The following is a 15,906-nucleotide window of genomic DNA, read 5'->3' as shown; positions in this document are numbered from 1 at the left end:
GGCACCAACCTTGACTTGCAAATGGAACAGTCCATCTACAAAAGGAAGAGTGATGGCATCTACATCATCAATCTGAAGAGAATCTGGCAGCTTGTGCCACTGTTGCCACTGAAAACCCTGCTGAGGTCAGTGCCATATCATCCAGGAATACCAGCCAGTGAGCTGCGCTGAAGTTTGCTGCTGCCACTGGAGTCACTGCTATAGCCGCTTCACTCCTGGAACCTTCACTACCCAGATCCAGGCAGCCTTCCGGAAGCTGGGACTTCTGGTGGAACCGATCCCAGGGCTGACCACCAGATCTCACCAGAGACGTCTTATGTTACCCTGCTTCCCCCTGCTCTGTGTATCACAGACTCTCCTCTGAGCTATGTGGGCATTGCTATCCCTTGCAACAACAGGGGGCTCACTCAGTGGGTCTGCTGTGGTGGATGATGGCCCAGGAAGTACTGCATATGAGTGGCACCATCTCCCATAACCACCCATGCCTGAACTCTACAGAGACCCTGAAGAGATTGAAAAGGAAGAGCTGGCAACTGCTGGAAAGGCTATGACCAAGAAGAAATTTCAGGGCGAATGGGCTGCTCCAGCTCCCGTGTTCACTGCTGCATAACCTGAGGTCACAGACTGGTCTGAAGGTGCGCAGATGCCCTCTGTGCCCATTCAGCCGTTTCCTACTGAAGCCTGCAGCGCTCAGCCTGCCACTGAAGGCCGGTCTGCAGCCCCGACGGCTCAGCCCACTGAATGGGTAGGAACAACCACTGAGTGGTCTTAAGCTGTTTGTCCACCAACTCTTAAGAGTGAAAATAAGGTTGACGGAAAATAGTTGCTAAAAACAAAACAAACCGCTCTAAAAAACAGTCTGTAATTTAAAAGAACAAAATCCAAAAATGGTATGTATATGATGGAAAACAAAAGAAAGGGTTGCATTTAATAAAGTGTTTGCAAAATCTTGGGAAAATGTACGGTATGTAGCTTTGAATAATAATCTCTCACTTTTACTTTTTGATGGGTACTATATAAAATGGCTCAACAGAAAAGAATACAGAGATGATTTGGTCTGTGCTTCAAAGTATATATATACATCAGTCTGACATTTATAATGAATATGCAGAGTATATAAAACATTTGTTTGTGTGTATTTATGTTTGTTATCAAGCCAATATGTGACCCTAGCATGGAATTCGATTCCTGAGATACTTATCAGCACTTCAATAATTTACCCTTTAAAAAAAAGTCCATTGTTTTAAAAAGTATACTTGTTTTATAAAACTTAACTTAAACTTTGACTACTAAATTTTCATAGCCTATTTAAGCATTCATAGATATAAAAGATCAGACTATTCTTTAAATGAATTGAATAAACACATTAAATGATCAAATATTTTAATAAGACAATTGGAGTCCCTACTTCCCTCTATTTTGTTTTTGCTGAAATTACTCCTGATTCTAAAGCTGCTCTGTTTTCAAATTATTTTAATTTATTTGAAAAAATTATTTTAATTTATTTTTTTAAAGAGAGAAGGAGAGGGAGAGAGAGAAACATCCACATAAGAGCGAAACATTGATTAGCTGCCTCCCGCACACCTCCACCCAGGAATCCAGCCTGTAACCTGGGCATGTGCCCTGACTGGGAATCAAACCAGTAACTGCCAACCCCCTTTCCCTCCCCCGCTTTCCAGGGCATAGGATGATGCCCAACCAATTGAGCCACACAGGCCAGGGCTCATTGAATTTTTGATGGATATGTTTTAAAAACTACAGTACGGTAATGTATGGGACTTAAAAGTAAAAAAGCCAAAGTTCAATTTCAGGCTCTGGCTTTAATCCAAGTACTCAGTACCTCTGAGATTCATATTCCTACGTAGAATAGGGGAACATAATCTATCATGTTAAATTATCTGACATATAAGTTGCCAAAAAAGTTTGTTCTTCCTTTTAAAAAACAGAATACCATGTGTTCACATTTTCCATCTAAGGATTGTGATTTAAGGATGCTATGTTTGATCATAAAATATTTGTGAAGTATAAAGCATTAAGGTACTGCAGTAAAATCAAGCTCATTTACATAGCATCTTAAAATAGATGTTATTTTAAGGTACTCTAGCACTCACATAACATCAGGGTGTAAATATTTTCACTAGGATTAAAATAAGAACCATCCACAGAACTGGACATTTTAGGTAATCAATACTGAAAGAAAGCAACAATGGTACTATAAGAAGGAGCTAAGTAAAAGAATGTAAAATTCTTTAAGGCATATCTTTAAATGAAACATTTTTTGCTTCACTGAGTAACAAGGAAAAATGGCATGGCAAGAAGACAGCAAGACAAAATACAAAGACTGCCAAGTTTGAGTTTCAACCCTGCCATTAACTAGGAAACATTTAACCTGTTTTTGAGGTAAGAGAGAAATTCCTTCATTTATAAAATAAGAATATTTCACAAAATATATTCTGCAGACTGCTACTTCTCAGAGTTGGTTATAAGAGGTATTACCTAAAAGTGTTTCAAAGTCAAGAGTTTGAGAAATACTGGCTAATTAAGTTTTCTAAATACATGCCTTGCAGACTACTTTATATATTACATTGCATGGTGAATCTCCAAGAGGAGAATATAGTAAGTTTTATTTCTAACCTTATTTGACCAGGGAAGAAACCTCACTAATTTGTAGAATCTACTTAGAACTCTGTCCCTAGGTACCTTCTAGCTTGACAGTCTTAAGTTCCATGGTAGGTTCACGGAGGACTCTGGAAAATAGAGACCAAAGAACAGAGGAAATTGTAAGGGCTATGTTTGACTCTGACTTTCTACTCTAATTTATACATCCCTGATTCTCATTAATCATTCTCTACTCAGCTATTGTATGTGCTGTCATTGTAAGCTACCTCAGAACAACTCAAGGTATAAACTCTGAGGAATTTAATTAAAAAATAAGGACTGCATCTGTACTCTCCTTTGATTTTAAACACTAGAGGCCTGGTGCACGAAATTTGTGCACTCGGGGGGGGGGGGGGCGGGGAGGGTCCCCTCAGCCCGGCCTGTGCCCTCTCGCAGTCCAGGAGCCCTCAGGGGATGTTCGGCTGCTGGCCGTCAGACATCCTTAGCGCTGCCGCGGAGGGGGAGAGGCTTCCGTCACCATCGCTGTGCTCGCCAGCCATGAGCCCAGCTTCTGGCTGAGCAGTGCTCCCCCTGTGGGAGCACACTGACAACCAGGGGGCAGCTCCTGCTTTAAGTGTCTGCCCTGTGCGCATCACAGCAACAGGTCGTTCTGCTATTAGGTCTATTTGCATATTAGCCTTTTATTATATATAATTTTACTCTTCGTTTCAATTTGCTTCTATTCTCTGCATTTATCTTACTGCCTGTTTCTGTAAGGAAAAAAAATCTATAAAAATATTTCGGGCTTACCTATTCACAAATTATGTACTATATTCTGTTTCTTGCTATTCTAGGTCACTTTAAACCTAAAGTGAAAAATTCTCATTACCAAAATTAATCTTTGGTTTTCTCAATGACTTAAAAAAAGTATGTTTATCTGTAAAATAAATTATTTAAAATACATAACCACTAACCTTTGTTTGAATTTTTGAAGGGTAACTGATATACAATACACAGAATTTGGTAAATTTTAACATATGAATGAATTCATGAATACAATCCAGACAGAGCACTTATCATTCATTACCCAGAACAGTTTCCTTATTGTAATGCATCCCTTTTTACCCTCAACACTCCTCTTCCTGTCCCTAGATAAGCACTGATCTACTTACTTTCTGTTACTATAGATTAGCTTTGTTTTTACAAATTTATGTAAACCGAATCAAAGATTATGTACTCCTTTTTTAAATTAAAATTTTGGGGTGACATTGATTAATACAATTATGTATACAGTTCTATAATATATCATCTGTATATTGCATTGTGCGCTTACCACTCAAAGTCAAGTCTTAGGCACAGTCACCGAGAGTAAACAAATGCACACAGCTGGGGTGCTGCTTAGTGCATCTGAGAATATTGACTGCAGGTGTTAAAACTGCCGCAGAAAGTCATGCCATGAGACAACAGAACCAATAACTGCAAGTGATGTGGTGTAATCACTCACAGAACACCGTTTACCAGCAGTGACTCTTGGGTTTAAATATGTAACTATAGTTGCAGATATGTAATATTTATGTTGCCGAAATTACTACAGTGTTTTTTCCAACATATGGTCTATCTGCTAAAATTTGTTAAAAATAATAGTGAATTAGTAACAAAACAAAACAAAAAATAACTTAATTGATTTATAAGCAAATCTTGGTTAAAAGCTTTTTAAAATTAACAGGGTATTAATTTTCACATATGACATATGGACTGGAAATTTTGTCCATTAAATCCGAACTCTGTTAAATCAGGGCCGCAAAATCAAGGGTTTACTGTGTACTTTTCCCTTTTTAAAAAAATGTGACTCCTTTCACTCTATTTTGAGATCCACCCATGTTGTTGCATTTATCAATAGCACTTTCCTTTTTATCGCTGACTAGTATTCCATTGACTAGATATACCATGATTTGTTTATCCAATTTACTAGTATCTGATGACATTTGGGTTGTTTCCAGTTTTGGGGTATTATAAAAAACACAGCTATGAACATTCGTGTACAATGAACATATGCTTTCATTTATATTGAGTAAATGCCTTGGAGTGAAATGGCTGGAACATATAGGTTTGTATTTAACAGTTTAAGAAACTGACAAATTATTTTCCAAAGTGGATGTACCATTTTACATTTCTACCAGCAATTTATGAGTTTCAGTTCCTCTGTATCTTTGCCAAAGGTTGACATGATCAATCCTTTTAATTTTAGACACTTCAATAGATGTGTTCTGGTATCTCATTGTGGTTTTAGTTTGCATTTTTCTAATGACGATTGATGTGGAAACTTATTTGCTATCTGTATTTTTTTAAAGTCAAGTCTCTGTTCAAATACTTTGGCCATTTTTTAAACTGAATTGTTTATTTCTTATTATTAGGTTTTGAGAAGTCTTATTTCTTTAAAGTAACCTTTATGAATCTACTAAACTAGGTCTTACTAAATGACAATGCTTCATCTTCACAAAAACAGATGGCAGAGAAGTGAAAGCAAAGAGCTAGAGAAAAGTAATTTCACACTTTTTTTGGAGATGTGTAAGTAGTCTCCAGAAATTCAGTGTGTGAGAAGTTGAAGGGTATTCTACTTATTTAAGAGATATCTTTGGTCATACTTAAAGTAAGAAATACGTATTCAAATTCCAGTAATGATTAGCCTTATTTGGGATGAGAAGAGGTAGAAGATAGTGGTAGCTTGTCCATGGGGACTTCCTGTTACAGAATGTATTTTCCCCCTGCCTTGAAGAAAAGATAACTAGGTCATAAGAATATTCACTTGGACCCTAACTGGTTTGGCTCAGTGGATAGAGTGTTGGTCTGCGGACTGAAAGGTCCCAGGTTCGATTCCGGTCAAGGGCATGTACCTTGGTTGCGGGCACATCCCCAGTAGGGGGTGTGCAGGAGGCAGCTGATTGATGTTTCTCTATCATTGATGTTTCTAACTCTCTATATCCCTCTCCCTTCCTCTCGATAAAAAATCAATAAAATATATTTTTTAAAAATGAATATTTACTTGGCATGTATATTGGAGAAGAGATCATTTTAAACAGATCAATCAAAATCCAGCCAGAGAAATGTTCTAACTTTTAGTACAGTAAAATTCCTTCCCTACTGTGATCAGGAGAGTGGTTAGCAGTTAATCAAAGCCAGTTAATATAAAGAATGATTAAAAAAGATGTGTTGTATATATACATTTTAAACATTGCCTTTTAACTTAAGATCTAAAATGTACAATTGTATGTTAATCTACTGACATTTTTTCTTTCTTGCATAAAGTACACCTGTAAGGCATCACCTATGATTTCCAGTTTCAGTTTCTTTCAAGTGGACCAAAAAAATTTGTAGACATTTGCAAAGCAATTTTAGTACTTTGGAAATTTTCCAATCGTTTAGGGTTTTTTTTTTTTTTACCCCACTACTAATTTAAACAATAATTAGATCACCACTTCATTGAGTCTTTCTAAGATGTGAACTTAAGTTTTATAGACATAATACTCTTTTCCTATTCATAAAATGATAGGTTGGAATTAAATACAAATAGCTATTTTTGGTAAGCTAAAAATTCCACTTGTACAACATACTAGCTGTCAGTTGTCAACATGTCAATATTGTGGCCAGTTAACACTATGTTTTACAGAGAGAATGAAGGGTATCAATTAATTTGGTGTGGAGACCAATTAAGAGAATTTCTAAAAATTAACCCCTGGAGAAGGGGTTGTGGTTAAAAGCTAGCACTGCTAGCAGGGGCTAAGCCTTGCTCAGAGTGAAGACCTAGGGCTATACATGTTTGCTTGATCAGATGACGTCTTTAGACCACGTAACTTTCTCCACAGGAAGTAGTAAAACAAAAATGATGATTCAACACCAATGAAGACTCAATCCACAACAACTTACTAACAGTTTGTTTTTTATTGGCTACAAGAGGATGAAGCATTCTGATGCCACAGCTCTTTCTCTCAAAGGGGAGCATTAGGTGAAAGAGCACATAATGCCACTTCTCTCTCTCATATACTATGATTTACAAGTAGGTATCTTTTCCTATTCTTAGGTGTCAGATGCTAAAGAATACTTAATTCAATTTAAACATAAAAAAAAATTTAAATCTGGCCTAGCTGGTTTGGCTCAGTGGATAGAGCGTTGGCCTGTGGATTGAAGGGTCCGGGGTTTGATTCCAGTCAAGGGCACATGCCTGGGTTGTGGGCTTGATCCCTAGTAGGGGGTGCAGGAGGCAGCTGATCAATGATTCTCTCTCATCATTGATGTTTCTCTCTCTCTCCCACTCTCCCTTCCTGACATCAATAAAAATACATTTTAAAAAAATCTGTCTGCAAATTATTTAAGTAGTCCCAGAAGCCATTCCTTAACAACCAGCAAGTGGGGGAAATCATATCTGTAGAAGAAATAAAAGAACTACTAAAGGAAAGGTTTCAAAGTTATGAATTACAGAGCTTCTGGTCAAGATAACAGAGTATGTAAACGTGATACATAAATATTCCCACAACCACGTCAGAATTACAAGTAAACTAAGGAACAACCATCATTGAGAACCTCATGAAATGTAGTTAAACAGAAGTCCTATAGCTAAGGGTTTACAGAAGAAGCACATTGAGACTGGTAGGAGGGGTAGAGATGCGGAATAGGCTGGCCCCATACTCACATGTGGTGATTAAAAATCAGAGGGATATCTTTGGTACAGAGATCCCCCCTGAGGGTCAAAGTGTCCCAGCCCCTTCCTAGCTCCCTCCTTCCCAGCTCAGGGTTCCACAGGAAGAGAAGTCCCTATAACTTCCGGCTGTAAAAACCAACAGGGATTAAGGCTGATGGAGACTGAGGGCTGCTGGAGTCCCAGGCATTCTTCGTAAAGGGCCAGCACACGGACTTACTGGAACTCACTTGCTCTGACCTCTAGTGTTGGGACAACAGTTTGAAAGGCACCAGAGACATATTGGAAGGAACCGAATTGTCTGGCTTTGGGGTGAGTGCTGGCAGAGGCCATTCTTCCTTTGCTGAGCCTTCTTCCTACAGAGCAGGCAGGTTGAGTTTCCATCAACCTGGCTAATTCTGTTCCTCCTACCCTGGTGATAACCTGAGACCTCGCCCCATTGTCACTGGCTTTTCCATACAAACGGCCTATCTTGGCTTATGCTGTGAACTTTCCTAAAATCTCCCATGGACCTCAGGTAAACAGATCTAGGCAGTCTTTTTCCACTTTATAGAAATTTTACATATAAAAAAGGGAAAATATCAGCAGAACCACTTAGACTGAACATTTATGTTTCTATTCCTGTAGGTACATGAAAACAGCAATTATCAATATGAAGATGTGGAACAAAGAAAAAATTAGGTTGTCAGCTTAATAGAAATTTGCAGATTTAAATTCCATGCTGCACATTGCTCATTATTTATCTATATTAGCTCCTTCCTAACCCTCTGTGACTTTTTAAATAATTAAAAAAAGAAAACAAATTTAAGTTCCTTTTCTATAAATCCAAGATACTATCAACATCTTTGACAGGCAGCTGGCATACCCAGCTTTTTTACATTGCTTTTCAAATGTTTATTAAATGGGAAGTAGGGGTCACATCCTAGCACATGGTCAAGCTGTCACTAGAATTCAGTTCCAAGTCCAGAGAATGAATACCTGTACAATACTGGAACTAAGTCAAGCCAATATCAGGTAATCATGAATGAAGTAATGAGAAAAAACTATAACAACATATATAAGATCCAATTTATTTGTTTCAAAATCACAGAACAATAGGAAATAGTAAGAAGCTTAAATGCTAATAGATTCATCTAAAACTAAAAAGTTCAGGACCAAATTACATAATGAAATGATGATATTAATAGCTATTTTAGATATTACTACAATAAAACGAAATGTCTAAATCTGTATTACTGATGGTGAGATACAGCTCTACTGTTAACAGAATAATATGTGTAAAAATTATATTGTGGGGGGATAAAAGTTAAATTTACCTTTATATGTTCTAAAACAGCAGTAGCAACATTTGTGTGGAGATCAATAAGTCTTTTTTTTTCAAGGAGTTCTGGCAAAGAACTACAAGTATCAAAAAATTGAAAATTAAAAAAAAAAAAATTGAAAATTAACCATTATATTTTCTAAGAAAATGATATAGACCTTAATAAAACCCACACCTGGCTATGCTCTTTGAGGACACTTAAGTAAAACAGTAACAAAATGACAAATTAAACTATCAACTGGATGTAATCTCTAGGCTTGATCACATAGAGTATTTACTACTCTAATGCAGATAAAGTGCTTCTTAGTTTAAAATAATCTGCCTCCCAAATATCATTACTCCACTGTTCACTTTTTGGTTCCAATATCTAGAGGCTTAGAATAAAATCAGATTAATGGAAATATGATTGTACTTATAGTTCTAAAACATTTTTCCTCTCTCCTTAATAGCATTTAAAGGATCTAAAAGAAATTGCTTAACCTTTAGTTAATAAATAGTAGCAATGATAAATTTAATAACAACTTGCATTACTTTATCATCAATATTATCTTCTTCGTAAAATTATCCACATTATACAATACTCCAACTAGTGAAAGAAGCAAATGATCTGTTATATAAAAGAGAGAACTTTGATTGAACATGTTAAAAATACTATTTAGTTCTTTAAACTTAAAGTATATGTTATTACCTAATATATCGTATTATTAAAAATATTAACAAAATTTTTACCACCTAAGTAAATCTTATCAACAAAAAGACTTCAAAGAGGATATATTTCTTACTTACCTAACAGCTGATGTTAGCTTAGCAGTATTGTCAGAAAGCATACTTATGGCTCCTTCATCTTCCCCTTCTAGTCCCTGGGAAGGAAAAAAGTCCTAGTAACTACTCACACATCCCAAAACCCAAGCATAAAAATCAATATATTTTAAGATCACTGGTAAACAGTAAGATTTAGGACACCAAAAATAATAATTCTTCTCCTTTAAGGAAAAAACATATATGTCTTTTTACAATTAGAGAAAAGTTCTAGCCACCAACAGCCCAATAAATGGTTGATGACTACAAAAATGATCAGCTGGCATTTCAGATAAAGAATATGACCCAGAAACTTTTCACAGGTCACAGAGTAATAAATAGTAGAGCTAAAATCTAAAGTTAGATCAAAGTAGCACTAAAAGATGTATTTCTAAAATAAAGCTGCATTTTATATATATACTAGAGGCCCAGTGCACAAAATTCATGGGGGGGGGGGGTAGGGTGTTCTCAGCCCAGCCTGCACCCTCTCCAATCTAGGACCCCTCAAGTGACATCCCTCTCACAATCCAGGACTGCTGGCTCCCAACTGCTTGCCTGCCTACCTGCCTGATTGCCCCTAACCGCTTCTGCCTGCCAGCCTGATCACCCCCTAACCGCTCCCCTGCCAGCCTGATCGATGCCTAACTGCTCCCCTGCCGGTCAGATTGCTCCTAACTGCCCTCCCCTGCTGGCCTGGTTACCCCCAACTGCCCTCCCCTGCAGACCTGGTCCCCCCCAACTGCCCTCCCTTGCAGGCCTGGTTCTCCCCAACTGCCCTCCCCTGCAGGCCTGGTTCCCCCCAAATGCCCTCCCCTGCAGGCCTGATCACCCCCAACTGCCCTCCCTTTCAGGCCTGGTCCCTCCCAACTCCCTCCCCTGTTAGCCACCTTGTGGGGGCCATTTTTGATCACATGGGGGTGGCCATCTTGTGTGTTGGGGTGATGGTCAATTTGCATATTACTCTTTTATTAGACAGGATTCAAATAATAAATTAGTATTATTTTTAAAAAGATATTTGCTCTAGCCCTAGCCGGTTTGGCTTGGTGGATAGAGCGTCAGCCTAGGAACTGAAAGGTCCCAGGTTCGATTCTGGTCAAGGGCACCTGCCCGGGTTGTGGGCTCGATCTCCAGTGGGGGACTTGCAGGAGGCAGCCAATCCATAATTCTCTCTCATCATGGATGTTTCTCTCTCTCTCTCCCTCTTCCTTTCTCTCTGAAATAAATAAAAATATATTAAAAAAAACATTTGCTCTACTCAGTATTTAGATTTCATTATGCAAAACATCCTATCTAATAATAGACAAACATGGTAATTAACCATACCTCTGCTACGCTTCCCATTGGCTAATCAGGGTGATATGCAAATTAACTGCCAACCGAGATGGCGGCCGGCAGCCACGCAGCTGAAGCAAACATGAGGCTTGGTTGCCCCGGCGATGGAGGAAGCTAAGGTTCCCCGCCTGCCGCAGCCCAGCTCTGAGCTCCGGATGCAACAATGTTGCAATTATAGAAGCTAAACAAACCCCAGATACCTGCTTTCAGCAGGCTGGTCTCAGAGCAGAAGCCGCAACAAAGTTTCAATTACAGAAGGTAAATAAATCCAAGAATTAAAAAAAAGAAAAAAAAGAAAAAAAGGAGAGACTGGGAGCTTCAGTTGCAGGGTTGGCCTGCCTGAAAAGAGCCCGTAGCCCCTCATCCAGGCTGGCCAGGCACCCCAGTGGGGATCCCGACCCTGAAGGGTGTGCAGGCAGCCTGAAAACAGCCCTCAGCCCCTAATCCAGGCTGGCCAGGCACTCCAGTGGGCACCCCCACCCTGAAGGGGGTGCAGGCAGCCTGAAAACAGCCCTCAGCCCCTCATCCAGACTGGCCAGGCACCCCCCTAGTGGGGACGCCCACCCTAAAGGGGGTGTGGCCAGCCTAAAAACAGCTCTCAGCCCCTCATCCAGGCTGGCCAGGCACCCCAGTGGGGACCCCCACCCTGAAGGGGGTGCAGGCAGCCTGAAAACAGCCATCATCCCCTCATCCAGGCTGGCCAGGCACCCCAGTGGGAAACCCCACCCTGAAGGGGTTGCGGGCAGCCTGAAAACAGCCATCAGCCCCTCACCCAGGCTGGCCAGGCACCCAAGCAGGACCCCCACCCTGATCCGGGACACCATTCAGGACAAACCAGCTGGCCCCCACCCATGCACCAGGCCTCTATCCTATATAGTAAAAGGGTAATATGCAAACTGACCCTAACAGCAGAAAGACTGGGAATGACTGGTTACTATGACACACACTGACCACCAGGGGGCAGACGCTGAATGCAGGAACTGCCCTCTGGTGGTCAGTGTGCTCCCACATGGGGGAGCTCTGCTCAGCCACAAGCCAGGCTGATGGCTGCCAGTACAGCGGTGGTGGTGGGAGCCTCTCCTGGCTCCTCCGCAGCACTAAGGGTGTCCGACTGCAGCTTAGGTCTGCTCCCCGCTGGCAAGTGGACATCCCCTGAGGGCTGCCAGAGGGATGTCTGATTGCCATCTTAGGCCCAATACCCCCGGGAGCAGGCCTCAGCCAGCAGGTGGTCATCCCCTGAGGGGTCCCAGAATGTGAGAGGGCACAGGCCGGGCTGAGGGACACCCCCCCCACCACCCAGTGCACAAATTTTTGTGCACCGGGCCTCTAGTCTTTTATATAAGTTGATGTATTTTTTTTCTTTTTTAATTAAAGCAATGAATGGTCTTGAATTTTTAGGAGAAGAAAAAGTTAACTTCTTTCTCCCTCCAGATGCCCTTCTGCTTCCCTATAATTCTAAAAAAGTAAACAGAATCTTACCATAATGCTTTTTAGTCGTTTAACTTCATCTTCCTGTGCTCTGTAAGATTCTAGTTCTTGTTGAACTGATTCTGCAACTTCTGGGAATGGACTGAAACAGTATTGGACAGAAGGGGTTAATATCCAAATTTATTGAGAACTCAAGACAACTCCAAAAAAATCCAAACAATTCAACTAAGAAGTGAGCAGAGGACCTGAATAGACACTTCTCCAAAATGGCCATACAATTGGCCAACAGACATGAAAAGATCCTCAATGTCACTAATTATCGGAGAAAAGCAAGGATATATCACCTCATACCAGTCAAAAGGCTATCTCATGCACTCTTGGTGGGACTGCAAATTGGTGAAGGCACTATATAGTATGGAGATTCCTTAAAAAATTAAAGCTTTTTTTTTTTTTAGAGAGAGAGGGGGGGGAGACAGAAACATCAATGTTGGGTCAGCTGCCTCCTGTATGCCCCCTACCGGGGATTGAGCCCACACCCAGACATGTGTACTGACCAGGAATCAAACAGACTACCTCCGGCGACCTCTTGGTGCCATGGTACGATGCTCAACCAACTGAGCCACACCAGCTGGGCCCTCAAAAAATTAAAAATGGAACTGCCTTATGACCTAGCAATTCCACTTCTAGGTATATATCTGAAGAAATCCAAAAGACTAATTTGAAAGAATATATGAAACCCTGTGTTCACTACAGCATTATTTACAATAGCCAAGATATGTATGCAATCTGCAAGTAACCATCAATACATGAGTGGATGAAAAAAAACCTGTGGTACATACAATGGAATATTACTTGGCAATAAAATAGAATAAAATCTTACCATTTGTCACAGCATAGATGGACCTAGAGGAGGGGTCCTCAAACTTTTTAAACAGGGGGCTAGTTCACTGTCCCTCAGACCGTTGGAGGGTTGGACTATAGTTTAAAGAAAAAACTATGAACAAATTCCTATGCACACTGCACATATCTTATTTTGAAGTAAAAAAACAAAACGGGAACAAATACAATATTTGTATTTGCATGTGGCCCGCGGGCTGTAGTTTGAGGACCCCTGACCTAGAGGGTATTATGCTAAGTGAAATGTGCCAAACAGAGAAAGACAAAATACCACATGATTTCACTTATATGTGGAATCTAAAGAACAAAATAAATAAATGAACAAACAAAATAAAAATAGACCTGAAGATACAGGGAATAGATGATGGATTCCAGAGGGGAGGAGAATTGGGGGCCGGGTGAAAAAAGGTGAAAGGGTTAAGAAGTACTAATTGGTAGTCACAGGGATTAAGTAAAGCATAGGGAACACAGTCAACAATATTATAATAACTATCTATAGTGTCAGGTGGGTACTTGAAATATCACGGGATCACTTTGTAAATTATATTATTGTCTAATTGCTATGCTGTATACCTGAAACTAATATAAAATAATGTTGAATGCGAACTGTAATTAAAAAAAAAAAGTTACATGCAGATTTAAAATCACTGTGGGGATGTGCGGGTTGTGAGAGGTTGGTGCTCCTTTCTATCCTGCATTGTTCCAGGGTAAACTGTATGTTACAAATACTATTTCTTTAAAATGCATATCGTGCCCTAACCGGTTTGGCTCAGTGGATAGAGCATCGGCCTATGGACTGAAAGGTCCCAGGTTCGATTCCGGTCAAGGACATGTACCTTGGCTACGGGCACATCCCCAGTAGGGGGTGTGCAAGAAGCAGCTGATCGGTGTTTCTCTCTCATCGATGTTTCTAACTCTCTGTCCCTCTCCCTTCCTCTCTGTAAAAAATCAATAAAATATATTTAAAAATAAAATAAAATAAAAAATAAAATGCATATCATAATATTTATAGATCTAAATATAAATTAAAATTTTATTTCTATTCTCTTCATTAGACATATTATATTTTCTCTTCCCCCAAATGTTATTAGAAAGAAAAGTAAAATATCTAAGTGACTGAAAAACAAAGAGAAATCATGGTATATCAAACATCAATTAAATGCTACATCCCAAATTAACTTGTTAATGTCAAAGGGTTAACTACAACGGAGATATTTAAAAAGTATTACATGTCAGTAACTGTGGAAAAAATATTTTAATTCTGTAAGCTTAATATCCTAGAACACTACTGGTAAAAACAGAATGTAGGCCAGTTTTGTTTGTTTAACACCTGGTATCTTCTTTCAGGTGACTTGGCAGTAATCTCCACAGGCTTCAATACAACTGATTCGTAATCACTGAGCGGTTCTGGTAGCAAGTGGCACTTAGTACTAATCTTGAATAATTCTAGAGGAACATATGACCATGAAATGGTTCCTAACATGAGTATTTTTCATCCATGCCTAGGGGAGGCTAGAAGCCTTTTCTCTTTTAAAAAGAAATGGTTATGTGTCATCAGTAATGAAACTAAAATCTCCCCCTCTTTTCTAGGCCTGGACATTTGATAACACTTCATTAATGATCAGTATATTTCATCCAATGGAGATTGACAGAAATGACAGAAGTTCTGAAAGCATTTGAGGAACACAATCCAGTTTTATATGACAAAAGCAGGCACAACCCCAACTCCAGCAGTCTATGTTGGCAAAAAATAGCACTGAGCAGGTAAAATGTGCTGGGTGAACTAGACGACCCTTAAAATCTCTAGCAGCTTCAGGTCTCAGGCCAACAGACAATAACAGCTTACATTTACTGAGCGCTTACTGTATGCAAACTCTTTGCTGATAGTTTGTCTCTGTTTTCTCATGTAATCCTGACCAGTCTTGGTAAGGTACACACTATTAACAGTTGAGACCAGGGACTTTGGATCTGCCAGAACTGGGTTTTATCCCTGGTTTCACCAATGAAGGCTGGATGACTCTGGGCAAGTTACTTTAATTATCTCAATCTTCATCACAACCTTCTGAAATAGAACAATAGGTAGAATTATCATCCCTACATTTTACTGATGGGGAAACTGAAACTCAGACATATTTAAGTCAGCTGTTTCACTTCATGCTGTCTCCCCGTGTCCTTTGTGCCCACCTTACTCTTTAGTACAATATTTAGAGAGAGTTATTCACAGCTATTCCTACTTGCAAACAAAAATTTAAAGTTCTTACTATTCATTTGATCTTCTGAATTGATCTTAAACATAAGGTCTAAAGAAAATATTTAAAATTTTCATATTTGAGTGAAGAGATTTTTTTTCTTAAGCCTTTTCTCTATTAGGAAATATAAATTTTAACGTTAACTTTAAAATATCCTACATCCTCTATAAATAATGTACATGTAACTTCTTGTACTTCACCATTCTGGAAGGAAATGTACACTATGAAATTCTAAAGAGGAGAGAATTATTTAAAATAAAGTAAATCTTAACAGTATTCAAATTTGCCATAGTCAGAAAGAGGAAGATAGTGGCTTTCTCTGTACAGAGAAAGTAAAATTCTTTGCTATAATGATTTTCCAGTGTTAAAAACTTAAAACATACCAAAAACCCCCAACATTTTGAAACTTTATATCCTACTTCTCTTTCAACATAAATGAGGCCAAAAAGAAGAGCCATATCAAGGATATAGATAGATATAGATACAGTAACACAAAGTATTAAAAATAATATAATATTTCTTAACTGTTTCTCTCAGAGGAATAATTTTTGTTTAGAATGTTTCCCTAGCTATAATGACCACTTGCTAAG

The 15,906-nt window shown here is 39.1% G+C and overlaps 1 protein-coding gene across 2 annotated transcripts in view; it reads right to left on the bottom strand.

The window, feature by feature from the left end:
* SCFD1 (sec1 family domain containing 1) overlaps nt 1–15,906 on the bottom strand; it is a 128,611-nt gene that overhangs the window by 69,064 nt on the left and 43,641 nt on the right. For both annotated transcript variants that reach the window (XM_059709712.1, XM_059709720.1), the window contains 3 exons: nt 12,222–12,312; nt 9,399–9,472; nt 8,608–8,689 (listed from right to left, as the gene is read on the bottom strand). In XM_059709712.1, the coding sequence (XP_059565695.1) occupies nt 8,608–8,689; nt 9,399–9,472; nt 12,222–12,312 (247 nt within the window). The remainder of the gene's footprint in view (nt 1–8,607; nt 8,690–9,398; nt 9,473–12,221; nt 12,313–15,906) is intronic.

This window comes from Myotis daubentonii, chromosome 1 (assembly GCF_963259705.1).
Source record: "Myotis daubentonii chromosome 1, mMyoDau2.1, whole genome shotgun sequence".
Lineage (NCBI taxonomy): Eukaryota > Metazoa > Chordata > Mammalia > Chiroptera > Vespertilionidae > Myotis > Myotis daubentonii.
Note: the sequence above shows the minus strand (reverse complement) of the source record. Positions and strands in the feature narration are given on the sequence as shown.